This window comes from Elephas maximus, chromosome 17, assembly GCF_024166365.1.
Source record: "Elephas maximus indicus isolate mEleMax1 chromosome 17, mEleMax1 primary haplotype, whole genome shotgun sequence".
Classification (NCBI taxonomy): Eukaryota; Metazoa; Chordata; class Mammalia; order Proboscidea; family Elephantidae; genus Elephas; species Elephas maximus.
In genome coordinates, this window is record NC_064835.1 from 73,276,318 (window position 1) to 73,301,336 (window position 25,019).

Below are 25,019 nucleotides of genomic sequence, written 5' to 3' on the forward strand. Positions count from 1 at the left end.
CTGAAGTAAATAGGTTCACTATCCCAAGATGGCCTTTACTGTTGTATTTAAAAAAAAAACAAAAACAGGGATTTATGCTTTACCTTGTAACATTTTTCATCTTCACTAGTTTAAAAAGAAAACAAACAAACAAACTCCTTACTCAAGCTGGGACACATGCAATTTTGTTTTCTGAATTGAAAATATTAGGTAGAAATTAGAGTCTGAGTCATTTTCCTTTGAATATATATTTTTATTTAGAATGCAGCACTAACACCATGATGACAAACCGTCACAAATTTGTACCAAGAAGCACATAACCCTTAAAATGTGTTGTTTTTCACACATAATTTAAGTATATAGCATTATTATTATTTGGTACTAGAGTCAAAGACGACATTTAGATTCCTCAGCTTTTGGGTGTTTAATAACATCAAAATGATTGTCCAGTCAGGCAGAGGAAAGATATTCAAAAGCATTTTCTTTTTCTTCTGTTAGTTCCTTTGCAGTAAGATCCATCTTCTCACGTGAGAAATCATTAATAGTGAGACCCTCAACAATCTTCCAGGTCTTATTCTGTTTAAAAATAATTACAAATAAGAGATTGACAATTAAGCTAGAGCTGATCTTCCCGCAGGCTACAACCTGATTTGAACTTAAATCTAGAGGTATGTATGTTTCGAAGCCTGATCCTGAAGAAGCAAATCAAAATTCAGATCTTAATTAACTTAATGGATAATTCTGATAAAAGCTCAACACGTAATTTAAAACCCATTGAATCTAGGAAAAACCACTAAATGAAGCTTTAGTGAGTGAGTATAAAAAACTATTGACTCTAGGACAGCTGTACTAAAGAGCAGCGAAGTTAAAGGTGTTGCTTCATTCAGAAGTGAGAGACTATCCTGCAGGTATCTGGTTTTAGAGGCATAACATACTGTGCCTAATGGAAGAGTTGAATCTTGCTTCACATAATTTCAAAGCTGAGAAACAACCATGTCTGATTTAGTTAAGAAACAACTTTCTAGGCTACCAGACTTAAGAAAAATACACAACTACGTTTCCAAAGAAGAGGAATGACCCCGAAATCCTTTACCTCGATGACAACCGGGAACGAGTAGAGCAGATCATCGGGAACACCATAGGGGTTGCCATCGGAGATTACACCCATGGACACAAACTCTCCCTGAAAACAACCACGTTTTACATTCTCATGGTACATAAGGATTAGCTTAAGCAACTCCTGGCTCATGAACTAACAAAATTAAACCGGATGACAGTTTCTTACATGCGTATCTTCATTACTGCGTAAGGAACCATGGCCAGGCACTTTTATGACAGGGGAACTTTCACTGATATTATCTCATTCCACTTTCAACCCATGTGCGAAGCAGGCAGGAGAAACATAAGCCTCATTTTATAAGTGAGGAAGCTGTGGCCCAACATAGGTTTTAAGAAGGAAAAAAATTACCCCTATCATGTGCCAGGCACCTGCCATACAAAATCTCATTTAACGCCATAATGCTGTGAGGTGGGAGTCCCGTAACAGATGAGGAAGCAGCTCAGAAACATTAAGTAACTTTCCCAAGGTTCTCAGCTAGTAGGCAGCCAGGTTGGGATGTGAACCTAACCTATCTGACAGGTTAGGATAAAAAGGACAAAAACAAAAGAATGGCCCATGCAAATCACTGAGCCCTCACCTCTGGGGTGCCAAACCAGATGTCTCTGATGTGGTCGCCAATGGCTTTCGCAGCAGACATTGCGCTGGACAGTTTTCGTGCCTTGATGACAGCAGCGCCACGCTGCTGCACGGTCTGGGGTGGGGTGGGTAGAGACAGAGTGTTACCGGATCGTGACAGCAGGATTTTCATTCGTTCCAAGCTGATCCTGGGGGGAAACCCTATGACCACAGCTTAATATGTCCCCTCGAAAATCATGCAATGACCCAACGTCAGCCTTGCTAACCTATTTCAGTTATACTCATCTTGAACACAGAAGATGACTAACTCCCACAAAAAGCTTACCACACTTCACACAAAGAACTGGATCTCTGTGTAAAGATAATCGATGGCTAGAGAGTACTCTAGTTTTGTTCCATTTCGACAATCACTGTTGACTGCCACACATCAGATCGGATCAGACTGATTACAACTGGCTTACTAGGACCCAAAGAGGAACCACGCGGCCATCAGGGCAACAGTGAAAGCCTGCCTTCCTGCAGGGGACATTCAGGTCAGCAAAGCGGGGGGTCTCTACAGAATTCTTTTCACTTGGCTGTTAAGAGGGTTCAACAGATTTTTCTTACTGTGATGAATTCTCCCTTGAGCCAGCTGTCATCTTTCAGAGCTTCGTACACACCAACTTCCTTTCCTTGAAATTTCACCTTGGCATGGCTGACATCTGGATACTGAGTTGAGGAATGGTTTCCCCAGATGATGACATTCTTTACGTCTTTAGCAGTCACACCAAGTTTAAGCACAATCTAGTCAAATTAAAACAGGTACATTATGAGACAGATGTTTTTATCTCCAGTTGTGACATGTTTACCCTTAACTAAAGATAAAAAGCTTTTGAAACTTCAAGAGAACACAAGAATTATATATAAAAATGTAACTTGTGCTGCCTGGTAGTTTCCTAAAACAGCTTAATAATGTAAGCAAACTGTGAACATGAAAAACAGGATAGACTATGTAAGTAGAATGTTTAAAAGTAGAGATCTTCTTATAGGTTGTGATTAATGTATCAGTACAGTAAGTTTGTACTATTGACTCGACGGCAGTGGGTACAGTAAGTTTATCAACTATACAACATCAACCAAGAGGTTAATATTTCTTTAATTTGTAACTATGACCTTTGTTTTGTTGTTAATGCTAGGAGATGTCTCCTTAGCACTGCTGAGCAATCAGTTTTCCTTCTCCAGATTTGGTGACTCTGTTTACTTCGATGGTTGAGGAAGGTAATGCTATGCTTAAGTGAAATTTGTATTATATGTTATGTTGTTGCTGTGTGCTGTTGAGTCGATTCCAACTCACAGCAACCCTACAGGACAGAGTAAAACTGCCCCATAGGGTTTCCTAGGCTGTAATCTTTACAGAAGCAGACTGCTAATCTTTCTCCTGCAGAGCAGCCGGTGAGTATGAACCATTGAACTTTCAGTTAGCAGCCAAGCGTTTAACCACTGCACCACCATATACAAATGACTAATTTTCAAATAATCTTAAATAGGAAATATCGGAGTTGGAAGGGACTTAGGTTACCAAAGTATGACTAACCTCATTTTATAGATTAGGAAACTGAAGAAAAGTGGCTAAATATACGTAACACTAAAATTATAATACCCCCCAAAAAAACAAACCTGTTGATGTTCAATCAATTTCAACTCATAGCGACCCTATAGGACAGAGTAGAGCTGCCCAATAGGGTTTCCAAAGAGTGACTGGTGGACTTGAACTACCAACCTTTTTGTCAGAAGCCGTAGTTTGCCATAGCTCTTAACCACTGTGCCACCACAGCTCTAAAATCCGTGCTTATGGAAATACCTTGTGGGAGGGGAGGGCATGGTTGGCAAACAAACGTAGAAGGCACGTACCCTTTGCATAAAAATATGGTGTATCTGTTTTGCATTTTAACACAAATAATTCATCTTCTACATTTGTTTGCCAATCATGTGCGTGTTATTTGCATAAAAATACGGTAAGTCTCTAGCTGATGGTTCAGAAAGCACTTTAGGGTCTTGAAATGCTTTGTAGTCCCATAAATATCAACTATATTATGCAGTAGAGTAGCCACATAAAGTGTTAGAAAGTTACGTCTTAAAGGATTTAAATAGTATCAGCTTGCTTATTCTATTTGGGTGGCAAGGTAATGTGAAGAAGAGAAATTATGATTAGTTGTACATATAATTTGTTGGAATTAGGTAGCAGAATTTATTGTGAACCAAAAGGGAATGTAGAAGAAAAAAAAAAAAGTTGATGTGTTAGGGTGAGATTATGGGTGAATTTTCTTTCCTTTATATCACAATAAGAATGGAAGAAAAAAAAAAATAGGTTGTGCCAGAGTCTAAAGCTTTTGCACACATAAATTAAAGCAACATTATATACCAAAGTCCTATTTGAGCACTGACCATATAACAAAGGGTAGGACTAATCCCAAATTGGAAACAACCTAAATGTCCTCCAACAGGTAAATGGGTAAACAAACTGTGATACACTCATGCAATGGAATACTACTCAGCAATAAAAAGGAATAAACTACCAATACATGCAACTACTTGGATAGATGCTAAGGGTATCATGTGGAGTGAAAAAGGCCAATCTCAGAAGGTTACATACTGTGTGATTTCATTTTTTTAACATTCTCAACATGACAAAGTTATAGAGATGTCATAAATGGTTTCCAGGGGTTAAGGAGAAGAGGAAGGGTATGACTATAAGGGGACAGTATGAAGGAGCTCTCTGGTGGGTGATGCAACAGTTCTGAATCTTGACTTTAATGTTGCTTATGGGTCACTATGAGTCAGAATTGACTTGATGGCAATGGGTCGCTTGCTGTATAGGACTCTACATATGTGATTAAATATCACAGAATCATTCACAAAGATGTACAAAAAAGTAAGTGAATACAAAACAGCTGAAATCTGAGTTAGTGTGTAGTTTAGTCAAAACTCTTGTTTTGATAATAATGCTCTACAGTTACATGAGATGTCAGCATTTGGGGGAAACTGAGTGGTGGGTACATGAGACCTCTCTGTACTATTTCTGCAACTTTTTTCAGTCTATAATTATCCTAATAAAAAGTAAAAAACCAAAAACAACAGCCAACCAAAGGAAAAGATGAAAACATCCATTACCTAAATGTCTGCAATGACTTGACTCATCTACATACTCATTTATTCAGACAAGTAAAGCAAATTGTCTTTAACTATAACCCCTAAACTAAGCTGAGACTCATTTCTTAAATCCTGAAATAGTTGTTGTCGTTAGGTGTCATGGAGTTGGTTCCAAATCATAGTGACTCTATGTACAATAGAATGAAACGCTGCCTGGTCCTGGGCCATCCTCATAATCATTATGCTCGAGCCCATCGTTGCAGCCACTGTGTCAATCCATCTTATTTTATTGAGAATCTTCCTCTTTTTCACCGACCCTCTACTTTACCAAGTATAATGCCCTTCTCCAGGGACTGGTCTCTCCTGAAAACATGACTAAAGTATGTGAGCTGAAGTCTTGCCATTCTTGCTTCTAAGGAGCATCCTGGCTGTACTCCTTCCAAGACAGATTTGTTTGTTCTTTTGGCAGTCCATGGTATATTCAATGTTCTTCACCAACACCATAATTCAAAGGCATCAATTCTTCAGTATTTCTTATTCATTGTTCAGCCTTCACATGCAAGTCTTAGCACAGTAAATGCTAAATCCTTCATCCAAAGCCCATGATAAAAAAAATTAGCAGTAAAAATAATTAAGATAGAACATGAGTAGCTAATAATGCTACATGGATATACATGTTTGAGCTTTTAAAATTTAATATATGAGATAGAGGAAATAGGCACAAATATGGATCTCTTCTAGTTGGTTGGCCAGGTAACTGTTATTCAAATTTCTTGGCATAGACAAGTGGGTGCTTCCAGAGTTGTATCCCTTTGCTGAAACATACCAACGAGTAATACAGCAATTCCTGCAGCCCTGTTTTTCGCCAATGTCTTCAGTAGAGCTTGGACTTCTTCCTTCAGTACCATCGGTTCTTGATCATATGCCACCTCCTGAAATGGCTGAATGTCAACCAGTTCTTTTTGGTAGTGACTTTGTGTATTCTTTCCATCTTCTTTTGATGCTTCCTGCATCATTCAGTATTTTGCCCATGGAATCCTTCAACATTGCAACTCGAGGGTTGAATTTTTTCTTCAGTTCTTTCAGCTTGAGAAATGCTGACCGTTGTTCTTTCCTTTTGGTTTTCTATCTCCAGGTCTTTGCACGTGTCATTATAATACTTTACTTTGTCTTCTCGAGCTGCTGTTTCAAATCTTCCGTTCAGCTCTTTCACTTCATCATTTCTTCTGTTTGCTTTAGCTACTCGAGGTTCAAGAGCAAGTTTCAGCATCTCTTCTGACACCCATTTTGGTCTTTTCTTTCTTTCCTGATCTCTTGCTTTCTTCATATATGATGTCCTTGACGTCATTCCACAACTTGTCTGGTCTTCGGTCATTAGTGTTCAACACATCGAATCTATTCTTGAGATGGTCTTTAAATTCAGGTGGGATATACTCAAGCTCATACTTTAGCTCTGGTGGGCTTGTTCTCATTTTCTTCAGTTTCAACTTGAACCTGCACACGTGTAATTGATGGTCTGTTCTGCAGTTGGCCCCTTTCCTTGTTCTGACTGATGATATTGAGCTTTTCCTTCATCTCTTTCCACAGGTGTAGATCTGATTCCTGTGTATTCCATCGGGTGAGGTCCATGTGTATAGTCGCTGTTTACGTTGTTGAAAAGAGGTATTTGCAATGAAGAAGTCACTGGTCCTGCAAAATTCTATCATTCAATCTCTCGTGTCATTTCTATCACAAAGGCTGTATTTTCCAACTACCAATTCTTCTCGGTTTCCAACTTTCCTGTTCCAAATCACCAGTAATTACCAATGCATCCTGGTTGCATGTTCCATCAATTTCAGATTGCAGAACTTGGTAAAAATCTTCAATTTTTTCATCTTTGGCCTAGTGGTTGGTACGTAAATTTGAGCAGTGGTCGTATTAACTGGTCTTCCTTGTAGGCCTATGGATATCATCCTATCGTCGACAGCACTGTACTTCAGCATAGATCTTAAAATGTTCTTTTGACAATGAATGTGGCGCCATTCCTCTTCAATTTGTCATTCCCAGCACAGTAGACCATATGATTGATTCAAAATGGCCGATACTGGTCCATTTTAGTGCACTAATGCCTGGGATATCAATCTTTATGCGTTCCACTTCATCTTTGATGATTTACAATTTTCCTAGATTCATATTTTGTACATTCCACATTCCTATTATTTATGGATGTTTGCAGCCGTTTGTTCTCATTTTGAGTTATGCCGCATCAGCAAATGAAGGTCCTGAAAGCTAGACTCCACGTCATTAAGGTCGACTCTACTTTGAGGAGGCAGCTCTTCCCCAGTCATATTTTGAGTGCCTTCCAACCTGAGGGGCTCACGTTCCAGCACTATATCAGACAATGTTCTGCTGTTATTCATAAGGTTTTTTTTTTTCAGCAGTAGACTGCCAGGTCCTTCTTCCTAGTCTTCCTAGTCTGTCTTAATCTGGAAGCTTAGCTGAAACCCATCCATCATAGGTGACCTTGCTGGTATTTGGATACTGGTGGCATAGCTTCCAGTATCATAGTAACACACAAGCCACCACACATTACGACAAACTGACAGACGCACGTGGGAATAGTTAGATGATTAAAAATTTGTTTGTTTTTGATATTTTAAATCATTTCTGATCTAATCTCTGCTTTATCTAGAGTGCTACAAATATTAGAACTATTAACTACACTATCAGTCTCCACAAATTAGTCAATGGTTGGTTCCTGGGGTGCCCAGCTATGGATCTACTTAGCCTTTAGGGTTCAGTGATATGCTATCCAACGAGTACTATTTTCTGGGTGTGCCATGACCTGAAAGGAGGTGGGACGAACTACCCTAACTTATACTTAGTTAGCTAGCATTACAGAGAAAAAGGAAATTCATACCTTGGGCAAGTAACTGAAGGTACATATCACAAATAATTCAGAACCTACGCCTCCCGATGTCCCCTCCAACTGCTCCAAAGTGCTGTGATGGCAAATTTCCTCTGGGCCTCTCCCCTCCACAGGCTTCCATGGCTCCTCTTTCTTCCTTTGTCTCTGTTGCCCTCCCTGTGTTGTTCCTTCAATCTCTTGAGTTAATCCAATTCTGTCTGGACAGCAAAGGCCAAGTACTTTGCACCCAGGAGATACCGTTTCTAAATACTATTCCTCTCAGAACTTATCTAAATTAACATGTGTACCCTGCGTAACAGCTCCTTACTCCTTTAGCCACTTTCATGTCTGTCATATAAAACTGATACCTGATGCTGCCGAGTCGATTCCAACTCATAGCACCCTATGTGACAGAGTAGAACTGTCCCATATAGTTTCCAAGGAGCGGCTGGTGGATTTGAACTGCTGACCTTTTGGTCAGCAGCCAAATGCTTAACCACAGTACCACCAGCGCTCCCTGTCTCTCATACACAACCCCAAAAAACCAAACCCATTGCTGCTGAGTTGATTCTGACCCATAGTGACCCTATAGATCTGTTAAATGGTTTCTGACTAAATCTTCTCCAGCTCTGGTAATTTTCTTCCCCGTGACATCTGCTAACTGGTTTCACTGCCAAATTACCTTGTCAGCAGACATTAATGCAACTTTGGGTTGCAAACATACAGGAGGGTCCCGTAGGTGATAAAAAGTCACTAGGGAGCTATGTCCTCTGAATGCCAAAACAAATTATGTCAGCCTAGTACCATTCACAGAAGAAAAATTAATCTTCGGGTGTATTTTTCTCACTGGATCAATATCTACAGCTGGAAGAAACTGCTTCTTTAAAAATTTTCTAGAAGGTCTGACACTGTCAGGTTGACATGTAGAAAACAGCCTCACCCAAGGGCCAATGAATAACAAAGAATACATGTCAGCTGCAGCGGTCAAAGTCTGCTTTCTTCCTGGTCACAGTCTGCTTTCTTCCTTCTTTCCTCATTCAGACCACCCCCTGCTCCCCACCCCCACCAAGGAAAAGTGTTCCAGGCACTGGGATAAAACATCATTTAGTAGCACCTCTGGAGGCATACGTTGCCAGTGCTTGCCTCCACTAAGGCCTTAGGTAAAACAGTAAAGAAGGAAGTTTGCTTTTTTGCCATTTTATTTCTTAGGCTCTTTCTCCATGTAGGAGCTAAATATGTTACCCTCTGACAATCCACAGTCTATAACTACGCCGCCTTATACTGTCATCCTTTCCTTTATGGCTGTCCCACAGGACCCAAATCCCCTGCTGCTGGTTATACATGCTCCTATTCCTCTCCAGCCATCCTGGGACATAAGAAAAAACCAACCCTCCTCCCCAAAATCCAGCCCACAATCTAAAGCCTCTGAGGGAACATTTTGCCTTTTTAACTTGTTACCTAATGACCCTCTAATTAACTGGAATGTTCAGGGAGATATTTCTGAGCTTCAGCTCTTATCAACTCTAGGCTCTACCCCTCTTAATAATAATAAAACCCAGCGGTAACAATAGTAGGTAACATTTGTTGAGTTTTACTGTGTGACAGGTACCATGCTAAGGGCTTAACATGGATCACGCCTAATTGAATCCTTATAATTATGCTTTGAGGTAGAAACAATTAATCTCTTTTATAGTTTGAACTAATATACCTTCCACAAGGTCACAGAGCCAGTAAGTGAACTCAGACCACTTGAACCAAGAATGCACACTGTGAAGTCAGGTCTAGGTGGCCCCATCATTTCTAGCCACATGTTTCTGAGCAGGTCCCCTGATCTCACTGAGCCTCAGGTTTCCCACCTGTGAAACAGGGATAATAATACCTACCTCATATAGTTACTATACAAATTAAATAAAAAAATCGCCATGTAAAGCACTGGGCTTACAGTGGAAGCTTAAAAAAAAGCCAGCTGCTGTGGAGATGACTCCAATTTACGGCAACCCCACGTGTGTCACAGTAGAACTGTGCTCCACAGGGTTTTCAATGGCTGATTTTTCCAAAGTAGCTCTCCAGGCCTTTCTTCTGAGGAGCATCTGGGTGAACTCGAACCTCCAACCTTTGGGTTAGCAGCTGAGCATGTTAACCGTTTGCACCACCTAGGGTCTGTTAGTAGAATCTTAGCAAATGTAAATTCTTTTCTCCTTCACTGGGCACTCCAAAGCTGATATATGATCAATTCCCACTTAAGGAAGTAGTAGTTTTTTACACAAGTCTCACATCACCTTCCGGTAAAAATACAATTTTCTTGAAACTAAAGAAAGTCTATTCTTTCTTAGAAAAAGGACTACCCTCACAGACTTATCCGTGATGACCCTGGATGAGGGGACATGGGCAGAAAAGCGCCAAGGAAAAGGAATGAAGTATGGCTGAATCCTGCAATGTTCTTGTGACTTCCAAGGGTACCAGGATCACTGGGAGTTTAAGAAAGCCTAGGTAACTTGCTTGATTGAGTGGCATGGCCTCTGAGTTTTTTAAAAGCTGATTTTAATTGTCAATTTTTCTTACCCCTTCGAGCCTTAGATAAATATGCCCTCGTCAACATAACTGACTTTTTGGTATATTTATCTAAGGCTCCAAGGGTTAAGAAAAAATGACAACAATTAAAATTTAGTTCCTAAATACCAAAAAGTAGAAAATCTTATGGAAACAATATTATATTAAAAAGGCATAAAAATTAAAAATGTGAATTTGACTGCTTAGCTGCAGGGAAAATGGAGACAGAACCACACAAACACCCAAAGCTCAAATCTTTGTTTTTATAACCTCCTATAGGGTTTTTTTGGGTATATATTTGTCAAAAGTAAATTAAATTATGAACCACCATTTTTTTTTATAGGGTTTTTTTGGGTATATATTTGTCAAAAGTAAATTAAATTATGAACCACCATGTAAACTGTCTACATTGGTAACTAATTTTAGCCACTATAGCAAGGGGACATTAAGCAACTGCATTTAATTACACAGCAGTCCTCCCTTATCCACAGTTTTAGCTACCTGTGATTGAACGTGGTTTGAAAATATTAAATGGAAAATTCCAGAAACAATTCCTAAATTTCAAATTGTGTGCCGTTCTGAGTAGTGTGATGAAATCTCACGCCACCCTGCTCAGGACTAAATCATCCCTTTGTCCAGTGTATCCACGTTGTATGCTACCCACCCGTTAGTCACTCAGCGCAGTCTCGGTTATCAGATCATCACAGTATAGCAGTGCTTGTGTTCAAGTAACCCTTTTCTTACTTAATAATGGCCAAAGCTCAAAAGTTAATGATGCTGGCAATTTGGATATGCCAAAGAGAAGCCATAAAGTACTTCCTTTAAGTGAAAAGGTGAAAGTTCTAGACTTAATAAGGGAAGAAAACAAATTATATGTTGAGGTTGCTAAGATCCATCACAAATCTTCTATCTGGGAAATTGTGAGAAAGGAAAAAGAAATTCCTGCTGGTTCTGCCGTCGCATCTCATATTACAAAAGTTACACTCCCAGTGTGTGATAAATGCTTAATTAAAATGGCAAGGCATTGAATTTGTGGGTGGAAGGCATAAACAGAAAACATGTTCCGACTGATGGCAATGTGGTTGTGCCAGAAAAAATTCAGCCTATACGAAGACTTCAGCAATGGGTCCCCTGAAATGAGTGACACCAAGCCATTTACTGCAAGTAAGGGATGGTTACAGTGCCCATGTCATTCATCTGACTTCATCTCATCAGGTAGGCATTTGTATCCTCACAAGAAGGGTGAGTACAGTACAGTAAGGTATTTGAGAGACACCACATTCACATAAAACTTTGATTACTTTATACTGTTATAATTATTATATTTTTAGTTACTGTTATTTATCTCTTCCGTGGTTTCAGGCATCCACTGCAGGTCTTGGAACATACCCCACAGATAAGGGGGACTACTTACTGTATTTAGCAATCGAAATATGGCTGAAAATAAAATGACGTAGGAAGTCCAGCCTCTGGTCCTTAAGAGAACAGATTTAAGGATTTCCTAACAAACTGTAATAGCTTTTCTACTAAAGAAACCACCCCAACACAAAAAAAGCACAAACTAGACTCAGCTACTTTAAAAGTGAGAGAAAAGGCTTTAAAGTTCAACATTCATAAGACTGAAAAGGTATTTTTCTTACTTGGCCTATAGCTCGGTTATGATCCAAACGAGTCAAGCAACTGAAGTTCTCCTTGGGGATGGATGGAGCTGACTTTATGGCAGTCAGGCAGTTAGTATTGGCTGGGTTCCCCACGACGATGACCTAGGGTGCATGGGAGGCGCAGAAGAGTTAGATGGTAAACTGACTGACAAAACTATCTTACAAATGTAAAATGTAGCCTTTGTACCAAGTTTGTAGGAGCTAAGTATGTACTGTTACCATTGTAGTTTGTAGTAAGTATCTACCCTTTCTTTTAAAAACTTTTAACTTGTTAAGTGTTTGGAGTGACTACTGAAAACATGTCTTCAATAGAGCTACCATTATTTACATAAGCACCTTCCCACGTGGCAATGTCCAAGAGCTAAGGTACCTGTCTATTTTGTTATGTGCCAAAACAGAGACAGCATTTATCTAAGTATCGCAGAGTTCCATTCATTCATGAAATTTTCCCTTTTGTAACAGTAGTCCAAGAAATAAAACTCTAATTGAGCAGTTGACTTCAGGACAATGATTTGCCTCTATGAATTAAAGTGTTTCCTAAATTTGCCTAATCCTAAGAGTTACCTGGCATATTTGTTAAAATACAGATTACCAGGCCCCATCCACCCCAGACCTACTGAATCAATTTTCAGAAGAAGAGAACTTCAGGCTACGTTTTGTACTGGGGAGGTCTGGAACACACTGAATGAAAATACGGCATATATACATAGACCTTTTTAAGCTTTGAAAATCTTTAATAATAATTAAGAAAAAAAAATCTTATCTTGGAATAATTTCAAACACAGAAAATCTACAAGCACATTGAAAAAGGCTGACTTCCAAATCCTCTTTGGCCAGATTCTTCGATTTGCCCCATCTCTCTCTGTGCACACGCGCACACACACAAACTATCCTTAGTCTTTTCTGGCACATTTGAGAGCAAGCTGCAGAGGTGATACTTCGTTGCCCCTAAATACTCCAGTGTCAGTGACGTTTTTCCAAAACAAGGTAACTTTTCAGGGCAAAGAGGATTATCGTGCAAGCAGTACTACAACTCCAAGCAGCCTGGATTTCAGCAGTCTCAAACAACGTTATAATTTTTTCTAAGAGATCTTTGGATTTCTAATTAACTCATTTCTATTATTTTTTGTTAAGAATTACAGAGAATAAAAGTTAACCATTTAAAATGAAGTCACAGAAAGCAAAAATGCAGATGTCTATGAAATCGCGTAATAAGTAGAACATCATAATTAACAGCTTTAAAAGTCTTATAAATTTTCTTTTATCTTTTTTTGAAGCTGGGGTAGGGAGAAAGCAGTGTATCAAATACAGTAAAATCTCTAACCAGCAAACCTCTTTGCCGTGACAATTAAGTTCTCTAGTGAATTGACAGGTAATTGGTAAAAGGAGGCGCGAGTGTAATATTAAGCCAAATTTAAAAACTGAAGTACTGATTGGGTGACTAGCTTAAACACAGAAACAAAACAGGAAGTCATATTGTCTCAACTTCCTCCAGAAACAAGCATATTAAAATTCCCCGGATTAAGAAAATCTGAGCAATTAGTAACCACCACTTGCTACTGCCAAGAATAAAAGCGGCTTGCAGCCACCCCTCCTCACAAACAAAAACCCAACTATCTGAACAAACATTCCCATGCAGCGAAGCATGTTAGTGCAAAAGTACCAGAAAGTTCTATGCCTTCTCTATAGGGTTAAGAGCTAATATTAAATTTCCATGTCACTGCAATAGGCACCTCTGAATACAGTTTTCTACCTATGTAAAAAGAAAAACAGAGAGGTAGAGCTTATCAAAAAAAACACCTAGATTTACTGAAGCCTGTACAGAACTGAATTAAAAAAAAAAGGCAAACAATTTCATTTGCACTTAAAACAGAAGTCTCAAATACAAATAATGAAAAACTCCATAAAACACTGGTCACCTTAACTGACTTCTTGGCATATTTATCCAAGGCTGCCCCTTGGGATTTGAAGATTTTCACATTGGCTTTCAGTAAGTCCTTCCTCTCCATGCCCTCCCTTCTTGGCATGGAACCCACGAGAACGGCCACATCCAGGTCTTTGAAGGCAACCTCCTCCTTATCTGTTGCAATGATATCTATGAACAGGGCAAAAAATAGAGCTAGTTTGAAGTTTGCTTTTTCATACTGACTCTACCCATTCATTCTTCCACTTTGTTTACCATTATATACCAAATTTCCAAGAGTCTAAAGAAAAAACCACAATTGACATATTCTGTATATAATATTAACCACATTAGCAGAAACGTCATCAAGTTTATTTTGCTTTTATTTCAGTAATTACCACCATTTCAAAAATTATATAGCATTATCTTTTGAAATCCTATAGAATCCAAGGTAAAAGATGATAACCTTTGACCCACATTTGTTATCTACATTAATTACCACAGATGGCACAAAACAGCAACTGATTCACCTAATCTCTAAATCACAACTGCTCTAAGGTCAACACCAGTAACAAATTATTTATTGAGGAGTTCTGTGCAAAGAACAGGAAACCCTGGTGGCGTAGTGGTTAAGGGCTATGGCTGCTAACCAAAGGGCTGGCAGTTTGAATCTGCCAGGCGCTCCTTGGAAACTCTATGGGGCAGTTCTACTCTGTCCTTTAGGGTCGCTGTGAGTCGGAAATCGACTCGACAGCACTGGGTTTGGTTTTAGTTTGGTGTCAAGAATAATTCTAAAATTTATATGCATTATTAAACTTAATCTTCACATTTTACAGATGAAGATATTAAGGTATAAAGAGATTAGCTGGCTGTCATTTTAACGTAATGCAGCTGTAATGACAGCCTGGATCAGTCCAGAGTTCAACCACTAAGCTAGAGTTAGACCACTAAACACATGCCACTTGGTTTTTGATTGAAGAACACATTATCCTACCCCTCTCTCTCTCCAGGTCCTAAAAAGGTCCTGACCTGGATTCAGCTTTCTTAGTGGTAAAAAGAAGCCAGTGAACCTGAGTCACAGCCACGTTGCTATGAGCCAACGACAGGTGCATGCAGGAGCCCCAGCTGGAGGAAAAAAAATCCATCTTCCTCTTCCCCACTATACATCTTTATTTACTGAACCTTCCATCCCCTGTCATATTCACAGCTGCCCAGGCACAAGCTGGCTGTAACCTGGGCCTATTAGAGCAGAGGGAACTTAGCAGAGAAAGGAATATAAATGGGCGGGAAAAGCAGCAGAGAAAGCTGATCTGGAGAAAGCAATGGTGAGGAAAGGGAGCCAACAGAATAGTCTGGGCAGAGTAACGTGACTACGCGACTGAAAGCTTTAGATGGTAGAATACACCTTTTAGTGAATGGTTATTGAACAGATAGATACACGGGTTCTGAGGCTGGTTTCTCTGGGGTGTATATGTATTTTGCTTTGTGCACACTTCTAAGAAAGTATCATTAATTAATCTTTACCAAAAGAGAAAGGCCATGATGAAGGCATAACTAAAGAAAAATATTCCAATTCATTTATAATTTGATCTTATGTTTTAATTACATCTGTCAGTTTGTCATATTATGGTGGCTTTTGTGTTGCTGGAAGCCATGCTACCAGTATTTCAAATATCAGCAGTCACCCACGGTAGACAGGTATCAGCAGTGCTTTCAGACTAAAACAGGCTAGGAAGAAGGACCTGGCAGTGTACTTCTGAAAAAATTGGCCAGTGAAAACCTTATGAATAGCAGCAAAACACTGATGAAGTGCCAGACGCTAGCCCCTCAGGTTGGAAGGCACTCAAAAGAAGACTGGGGAAGAGCTGCCTCCTCAAAGTAGAGTTGACCTTAATGACGTGGATGGAGTCAAGCTTTCAGAACCTTCATCTGCTGATGTGGCACAACTCAAAATGAGAAGAAACAGTTGCAAACATCCATTAATATTCTCATCATGGAATGCACAAAGCATGAATCTGGGAAAATTGGAAGTCATCAAAAATGAAATAAGACACATAAAGATCAACATTCTAAGCATTAGGGAGCTAAAATAGACTGGTATCAGCCATTCTGAATTGGACAACCATATGGTCTACTATGCCGGTGGCGCAGTGGTTAAGCACTCGGCTACTAACTGAAAGGTCAGCGATTCGACCCCACGAGTTCCTCTGCAAGAGAAAGATGTGGCAGTCTGCTTCTATAAAGATTGCAGCCTAGGAAATCCAATGGGGCAGTTCTGCAAGTTTGCTATGAGTTGGAATTAACTCTACAGCAACGGGTTTTACCATGCTGAGAATGACAAACTGAAGAGGAATGGCATCACGTTAATCATCAAAATAGAACATTTTAAGATCTATACTAAAGTACAATACTGTGAGCAATAGGATAATATCCATACGTCTACAGAGAAGACCAGTTAACTATTATTCAAATTTATGCACCAACCACTAACGCCAAAGATGAGGAAACTGAAGATCTTTACCAATTTCTGCAGTCTGAAATTGATCAAACGTGCAGTCAAGATGCATTGATGATTACTGGTGATTGGAATGGGAAAGTCTGAAACGAAGAAGGATCAGTAGTTGGAAAATATGGCCTTGGTGACAGAGACGACACTGGAGATTACATGACAGAATTCTGCATAGACCAAAGATTTATTCATCACAAATACCTTTTTCAACAACATAAATGGGGACTACACATGTAGACCTTGCAGAATAGCATCAAATCGAATCAAATCGATTTCCTCTCTGGAAACAGGTGGAGAAGCTCAATATCATCAGTCAGAATGAAGCCAGGGGCCAACTGCAGAACAGACCACCAACTGCTCATACTCAAGTTCGACTGAAGCTGAAGAAAATTGGAACAAGTCCACAATAGCCAAAGCACGACCTTGAGTATAAACCAAAACTCCACTGCCGCTGAGTCGATTCCAACTCATAGTGATCCTATAAGACAGAGCAGAACTCTCCGCAGAGTTTCCAAAGAGCGTCTGGTGGTTCCTAACTGCCAACCTTTTGGTTAGCAGCCAAGTTCTTAACCACTACACCACCAGGGTTCTACCTTGTATGTGCCATCTAACTTTAAAGACCATCTCAAGAATAGAACTAACTCACTGGACATTACTGACCGAAGACCTGATGAGTAGTGGAATGACATCAAGGACATCATACATGAAGAAAACAAAGGTCATTAAAAAGACAGGAAAGAAAGACCAAAATGGATGTCAGAAGAGGCTCTGAAACTTGCACTTGAACGTCGAGTAGCTAAAGTGAACAGAAGAAATCACGTAAAAGAGCTGAACAGAAGATTTCAAAGGGCAGCTTGAAGAGACGAAGCAAAATATTATAATGAAACGTGCGAAGACATGGAGTTAGAAAACCAAAACAGAAGAACACGCTCAGCATTTCTCAAGCTGAAAGAACTGAAGAAAAAATTCAAGCCTCAAGTTGCAATAGTGAAGGATTCTATGGGGAAAATATTGAATGACCCAGGAAGCATCAAAAGAAGATGGAAGGAATACACAGTCACTATATCAAAAAGAATTGGTCGATGTTCAACTACTACAGAAGGTAGCATATGATCAAGAACTGTTGGTACTGAAACAAGAAGTCCAAACTGCACTGAAGGCACTGGAGAAAAACAAGGCTCCAGAAACTGACAGAGTATCAATGGAAATATTTCAACAAACGGATGCAGCACTGGAAGTGCTCACTCGTCTATACCAAGAAATTTGGAAGATAGCTACCTGGGCAACCCACTGAAAGAGGTCCATACTTGTGCCCATTCCAAAGAAAGGTGATCCAACAGAATGTGGAACTTATGGAACAATGTCATTAATATCACACACAAGTTAAATTTTGCTGAAGATAGTTCAAAAGCACTTGCAGCAGTACATCAACAGGGAACTGCCAGAGATTCAGGCTGCATTCTGAAGAGGATGTGCAACAAGGCATATCATTGCTGATGTCAGATGGATCTTGGCTGAAAGCAGAGAATACCACAAAGATTTTCACCTGTGTTTTATTCACTATGCAAAACCTCCGACTATGTCGATCATAACAAATTATGGATGACACTGGGAAGAATGGGAATTCAGAAACACTTGGTTGTGCTCATGCGGAACCTGTACATAGACCAAAAAGCAGTCCTTCGAACAGAACAATGAGATACTCTGTGGTTTAAAATCATTAAAGGTGTGCGTCAGGGTTGTTATCCTTTCACCAAACATATTCAATCTGTATGCAAGCAAATAATCCAAGAAGCTAGACTATATGCGGCATCAGGATTGGAAAAAAACGGGACATTAAGATTGGAAGAAGACTCATTAACGACCCGTGATATGCAGATGACACAACCTTACTTGTTGCAAGGGAAGAGTACTGAAGCACTTAGACTGATGAAGATCAAAGACTATAGCATACAGTACGGATTATACTTCATAAAGAAACAAAAATCCTCACAACTGAACCAGTAAGCACTATCATGAAAAATGGAGACCAAATATTGAAGTTGTCAAGGATTTCATTTTACTTGGATCCAAAATCAACACCCATGAAGTAGCAGTCAAGAACTCAAACAACGTATTACATTTGGCACATCTGCTGCCAAAAAAAAAAAACCAAAACCAAACCCGCTGCCCTGGAGTCGATTCTGACTCAGAGTGACCCTATAGGAAAAGATCTCTTTAAAGGGTTAAAAAGCAAAGATGTCGCTTTGAGAACTACGGTGCTCCCTACCCAAGCCATGGTATTTGTAATTGCCTCATATGCATGCAAAAGCTGGATACTGAATAAGGAAGACCAAAGAAGAATTTATGCCTTTGAATTATGGTGTTGGTGAAGAATATCAAATATACCATAGACTGCCAGGAGAATGAACAAATCTGTCTTAGAGCAAGTACAGCCAGAATGCTCCTTATAGGCAAGGATGGTGAGACTTTGTCTCACCTAATTTGGACATGTTATCAGGAGGGTCCAGTCCCTGGAGGACATTATGCTTGGTAAAGGAAAAAATAAATAAATAAATAAATAAAAGGAAAGGGTCATGGAAAAAGAGGAAGACCCTCAATGAGGTGGACTGACACAGTGGCTCCAACAATGACGCGGTGGCTCAAACACAGCAAAGACTGAGTACGGTGCAGGACCATGCAGTGTTCTGCTGTACATAGGGTCACTATGAGTCCAAACTGACTCAATGTCACCTAACAACGTTTTAGTGAACCTTTCAATCTAATGATATCTAACATTTAAGACTTCTGTCTTATATTCGTGTAACAGTTCAATGATTCTCAAAGGTGCTTTGCAGGACTCTGGAGGGCTTTTTCAAAGTAGGAAGTGTATAATTACGATTTTACATTTCGTTTCAGCTTGAGGACTAGCAAATGGGATGGGCTATACAGGAGACCAACCAACTTTCATCCTCAGGGCAGCATATGGCTCTAGGACACCATTTAGAATTGAAAAGGTTTCCATTGCAGGGTGCTGCTGTTCTCATGTGAATAGACTTTAAGGGCCACCACAAAGTACACAATCCTGGGTGTGTAACCCTGGTGCAATATTATACTTAAATAGTACATATGTAAGCATTTTGGGAAAAAAAGTATAGGTGTTTGCCTGACACTGGCTAATTCTGGTTTTTATCCTTATTTATTCTTGGTATGTTGTTAGGTGCCATGGAGCTGGTTCTGACCCACAGTGACCCTATGTACAACAGAACAAAACACTGTCCAGTCCTGCGACAAATAGCTGTTAGTTTAAATAAAGACAAAAACAAAATAATTTATGAAATAATTTCTAATTCAGAGGCTAATTAACAATTATACAAATGTTTTTTGAAAGATGCAGAATAAGATTTCTTCTCCTCCACTCCCCCAACTCACCTGTCAGGAGGGGAAGTGCACAGTCCTGCAGTTCCATTAAGACACCTTCCAGGACACCCATCATGGGAGTGATATCCAACAGCAGGAGAATCAGGGGCTGTCAAGTAGCAAGGATGGCATCTGTCAGTGCAAGCTATGTCATCTGGTCACAAAAAAGTTCTTTTGCATGGTTTTTGTTTATTACATATGTGTATAATTGTCTGTACAACTCCTCCCACTGACTATTCGTAGTAACTAAGGAGGTAAGGCACCTATCACCACATCATTTTCAGGAAAAGGAATGCTACAAAGCCAGCAATGGCTTGCTAACGGGACACCGTAAGAGAAATCACCCGTACTGAAATTTTATGGAGTACATGGGAAAAACACCAAGTTGATGTGACATACCACAGCTTGCTCTTATTAACAGCATATCTGATTTCAGTTCCTGGAAAACTAAGGAAGAACTCAATATCTGTGGGTCAGGAGAATAAATAAATACTTCAGACATTAATTTTAGTGTATGCTAATCAGGTCTGCTGGAATTGGGGTACTTGCTTCCTCCTAGGAAGCAGGATTGCCTGCCCTACTATTTGGAGCCTAAAGAGCATTTTTTAACAAGAGGTGCTGATGCAGTAACTTTCTATCCCACCTGACTGTCCCTAACAGCTGCTGTCATTAGCCAGTATCTCCCTCTGACTAACACCTGTGGGTGGCAGTACTTTAAACACATGGAATAGTTCTGATTTGCAAAGTATTTTCTAGGCCTTGAAGGTGCATACACACACTTTACCAGCTTCCATTTAGAGCAATTTGCCTACTCCATTTATTGGGATTATCTATTCTTTCACTGTTTTATAATTTGTTTGCAATTAAATACAGGGCTTTGTTAATATTTTTACTCTAATGACTTAGGACTTACAGATAGTAGCTCTTACCTGGTCTTTACCAAAGATAGAGCCATTTCCAATACTGTACAGCAGTGAATATGCAATTTGACCAGCTGCTCCAGTCACAAGGACTCTGATTGGTTCAGACTGCAACGAAAGAGACCCATTAACATTTTACTACCAAAAAGAAACTAGTTGTTGTGGAGTTGATTCCAACTCATGGAAATCCCAAGTGTGTCCAAGCAGAACTGTGCTCCACAGGGTTTTTGATGGTTGATTTTTTGGAAATAGACTGCCAGGCCTTTGTTCTGATGTGTCTCTAGGTGGACTTGAAATCACCAACCTTTGCAGAATTCTGGGGGGCTTCTTCAAACTAGAAACCCTGGTGGTGTAGTGGTTAAGAGCTACAGCTGCTAACCAAAAGGTCGACAGTTAGAATCTACCAGGTGCTCCTTGGAAAACCCTATGAAGGCAGTTCTACTCTGTCCTATAGGGTCGCTACGAGGAATCGGCTGGACAGCACTGGGTTTTCAAACTAGGAAATATATTAGGATTTTACATTCCTTTCAATTTGAGGACTAGCAGATGGATGGGCTATAGAGAAAAGACCAACCAACTTCCAGTCAGGGCAGCATATGGCTCCGGAGGACACCGTCTACAGTTGAAAAAGACTTCTGCTGCAGGATGCTGTGAATTGACTTTACCACCACAATGCAGACAATCTCGGGTAGTAGCTCAGTGCTTAACTGTGCCATCCAGGGACTCTAACGTCTTATTAAAGAGTACTGTCTTACACAGAAGATATTTGGGATTCTCCCTATAAGACAAACATGTATTTTAACAAGTTCATTTAAAATTTTAAAATCTCTTCAGCATCTGGCTCAGTAGAAGGTTAACTTACCGACTTGTCCCAGCATGCACAAATCAACTAAGCAACTTCCTTTGGAATATGCACACTTTGGCTGCATATTTATATGGTGTTATTTAACCCTCACTGTACAGGGAGTGAACCATGTTATCCTGTATTTACTTACATAATCTTAGCCACATTTTTTGGGCTATTTTATCTCTAAAATAGGCCTAAGAACGCTGCTGTGCATTAATGTGGTGGTACTGCTTTTCACAGAGCAAACCCTGAAGGCCACTAAAAGAAAACAAAAAAAAAAACCCATTGCCTTGGAGTCGATTCTGACTCATAGCGATCCTACAGGGCAGAGAACTGCCCCGTACAGTTTCCAAGGAGCGCCTGGTGGATTAGAACTGCCCACCTTTTGATTAGCAGCTATAGCTCTTAACCAGTGCGCCACCAGGGTTTTGAGCCTTACAAATCCAATGATGCCAATCTGCCTTCTCCCGTCTGCTCTACAGAATCCTCCACATCAGGAAGAGGATCAACAGTGGTTTTCCATTCACTTTACAACAACATTCAGCCAAAAAAGGTTTCACAAAGCAATTAATCATGTTTCAACCTGACTACTTAATAGTAAACACCTAATAATAACAATAACATCTAATAAACAGGGTAGCTTTAAGGATTGAGTTCACATACAAAGCACTAAAAACATGTAGCAAGTACTATTATTATTAATAGGTCTCTGTAGGTCTCTGTCAGCTGCTAACCAAAGGTCAGCAGTTTGAATCCACCAGGTGTTCCTTGGAAACCTATGGGGCCATTCTACTCTGCCCCATAGGGTCGCTATGAGTCAGAATCGACTCGACGGCAATGGGTCACCACAAAGTTTTCTTTTAAAGACCCTTATAGCCTCAGGTTTTCTATATACATGACTGTTATTCTCTACTAGACTGTGAAACCCCCGAGAGCAGTCCACGTTTGACTTGAATTTGTACTCTCATACAGTGTTCAACAAATATTTGTTGAATGAATGTCAGTGAGGAAAAAACAAAAAACATGCTACTTCAATGAAAAAAAACTAGGATAAGAAATAAAGGTGGGGGGAGTGAATATCATTATTTATAAGGCTTAATCTCCCAGAAAGTCAGGGAGCCAGATGGTTAGAGAAGATTAATGCAGTCAATTTTAGCTACTAAAAAATGTGTTCGCAGTACCACAGTCCTTAGTGAAGGGGTTGTGGCCAAGTGATGAACAGCTACTGATTCCACCTCAGCAGTTTCTGTATCTTTGGACAAATTATTTTCATAGGTAGGTAATTCCATCTTCTTAAGAGTGGTGTGAAGCCCAGTTAGTGTCTAAATATTTGATGATAAAATAGGGAGAGGAAGTGCTTTATTTGGCTCCTTTGCAGTTGAAAAGCGGGAGGGTGGGAGAGTCCCACTGACTTCTCACAATGTTACAGTGTGGACAGAGGTTACTATTCTTTGCTCAGATATCTGGGCAGTTTGCCAAGATCCAAAGAAGGAATGCCTTTGCTCTCTGCAGGGCACTAATGACCTTCCTGCAGATGCAGGCTCTGTCTTGCGCATGTGCTAAAGTCTCAGTTGTAAGGCTTAAATCCAAACACTTGTTCTGCATTTCCACAGCAAGACCCGAATATTCCCTTCTTACTTTCTAATTATATTCCTGTAATATAAAAGACAAGCAATACCATTTGGATTCCTTATGGACACAAGCAAGGAATTCACTCCCTAAAAAAATAGCTTTGTATTAAGGTTACAAAAGACAGCTCTTCTCAAGCCCAGGGATTGTTCCATTGTTCGTACACTCTCTCAAAGGAGCAGGGAGACTGAGTCATGTGACAGCTTGCTGTTAGCTCCAAGCAACTGGCAGAAGGATTCTTCCTCAAGCAGTGCCCATGTTATCTGGCACCCGAATGACCTTCCAGGGTAAGGCCTGGGTAGAACTACTGTGCAGCAAAAACAACTCAGAAATCAGGGGCCATGGTCTCTGTGACCTTGGGAAAATCATTTGACCTCACCAGACTACATTTAAAATTAGAAAAAATAATCTCCAAGTTTTCTTCTAATTCTAAAACTCAAGGAATAAAGCTATTAGGTAATTTAAATGCTGATAACGTAGTTGAGTCTGCATTTGCAGTATGAGCTTGCATTTTCATCAAGAACTTCATTTACTAACGTGGCTTTTCAGAGTGACTTGGTAAGTGTCCCGTATGACACAACACGGTCATACGAGTGTGGAACCCTTGGGGCAAACTGTTGTGTAACAAGATTCTCTTTAGGTCTCAATAATCTCAACTTAAAAGATTGAGGTGGGGAGGTTTTCCAAGGTGACCTTCTTTCTTGCTGAAATTATTAGGCTAGAACCCACTGAAACCATCATTTAAATAACTAATTATGTTCTCTGACAAAACACATAGGAAACCTAGATTTAACACTGGGAATTAATGGTGTCTTTTAAAAAAATTTTTTTTTTTTTTTACTGACCGCTTCTAAAGGTAGAGGATGTAATGCCTTGCACGGTCTTTTCAGGTTCTGAGAAATTCCCAAATCATCCAAACATTTCTGCACACTCCCCACCCATTTTAGTACAAAAGACAAAAAATAATCTCAACTATAAATGCAAGAACCGAAGCAATTTCTCAGTATGGATGTCACCTTCAAACTGTATGTATGCAGATTATTCCTACGTCAGAGCTTCCCCGCCAACCCCCTCTTCCCCTTCAGTAGAGACAAGATACAGAGATCTAGATAATCCAGATTTTACATGACAAGATGGTTACATGCTATTATACTTCAAAGTAATGCTTCTAGAATTCATAACGTACAGACCAGTAAAGAATATTTGTACCAGATATTTGCTAGTGACGCAGTGACAAGTCCCCGCATTCCAAAAGAAGATCAATGAACAGATTTTAAATAACATTTTGTGAAATTAGATATGGCGGAAACACATCTCCTCAAAACGTAGATAGTAATCTAGAGCACTTGGTGATCGCTACCTTTACAATCCAGGGCCTTCTGCTTTCAAGGACTCAGTGACAAAAGCCCTTAAAAACACTGTAGGCTTAAGAGGAAAAAAGAAGGTTGAGAGCCTGACCTCCCCCTCCCTAATATCAAACCTAACGTCCTTTGGAGAAAATCCGCAGCCTCTTATTTTGTCCCCTGCCATGCAGCACCACTGAGATCAAGGTTCTTCAAGGACAACGAGGTCTCCAGAATCCTCCTAAGAGGACCCCAGGTGGAAATCTATCCATTCCCGATTACTGGGCTATTGCGACAGTCCCCAGATGATGGTCTGCAGAGCTCCAAGGCTCGGCGTTTCAAAGGGCGCGAAGATCACGCCTCGCACAGCCGCCCCCCCAAAAGCCCTTCAAATGCAAGAAATCCCATAAAAGGCCGCGGGCCCGGGGGCTGGGCAGGAGCTGAGGTCCACACTCACCATGATCGGGAACCGCGCGGACAATTCCAGCACCTGCAGTATCAGCCTCAAGGAGTCGGGTCACCTCTACCGCGGAACCAACTCGAAGAGTGCGAGCGGTGTTAGCGAGA

The 25,019-nt window shown here is 40.1% G+C and overlaps 1 protein-coding gene across 1 annotated transcript; it reads right to left on the reverse strand.

Annotated features, from left to right (window-relative positions):
• Positions 1-218: 218 nt before the first annotated feature.
• MDH1 (malate dehydrogenase 1) lies at positions 219-25,009 on the reverse strand. The gene is made up of 9 exons (XM_049856229.1): positions 24,910-25,009; positions 20,643-20,741; positions 19,726-19,822; positions 13,822-13,997; positions 11,882-12,004; positions 2,282-2,458; positions 1,677-1,790; positions 1,073-1,162; positions 219-555 (listed from the first exon to the last, which is right to left on the reverse strand). Exons 1-9 carry the CDS (start codon positions 24,910-24,912, stop codon positions 430-432), a joined length of 1,005 nt encoding a protein of 334 aa, XP_049712186.1. The 5' UTR covers positions 24,913-25,009; the 3' UTR covers positions 219-429.
• Positions 25,010-25,019: the final 10 nt, after the last annotated feature.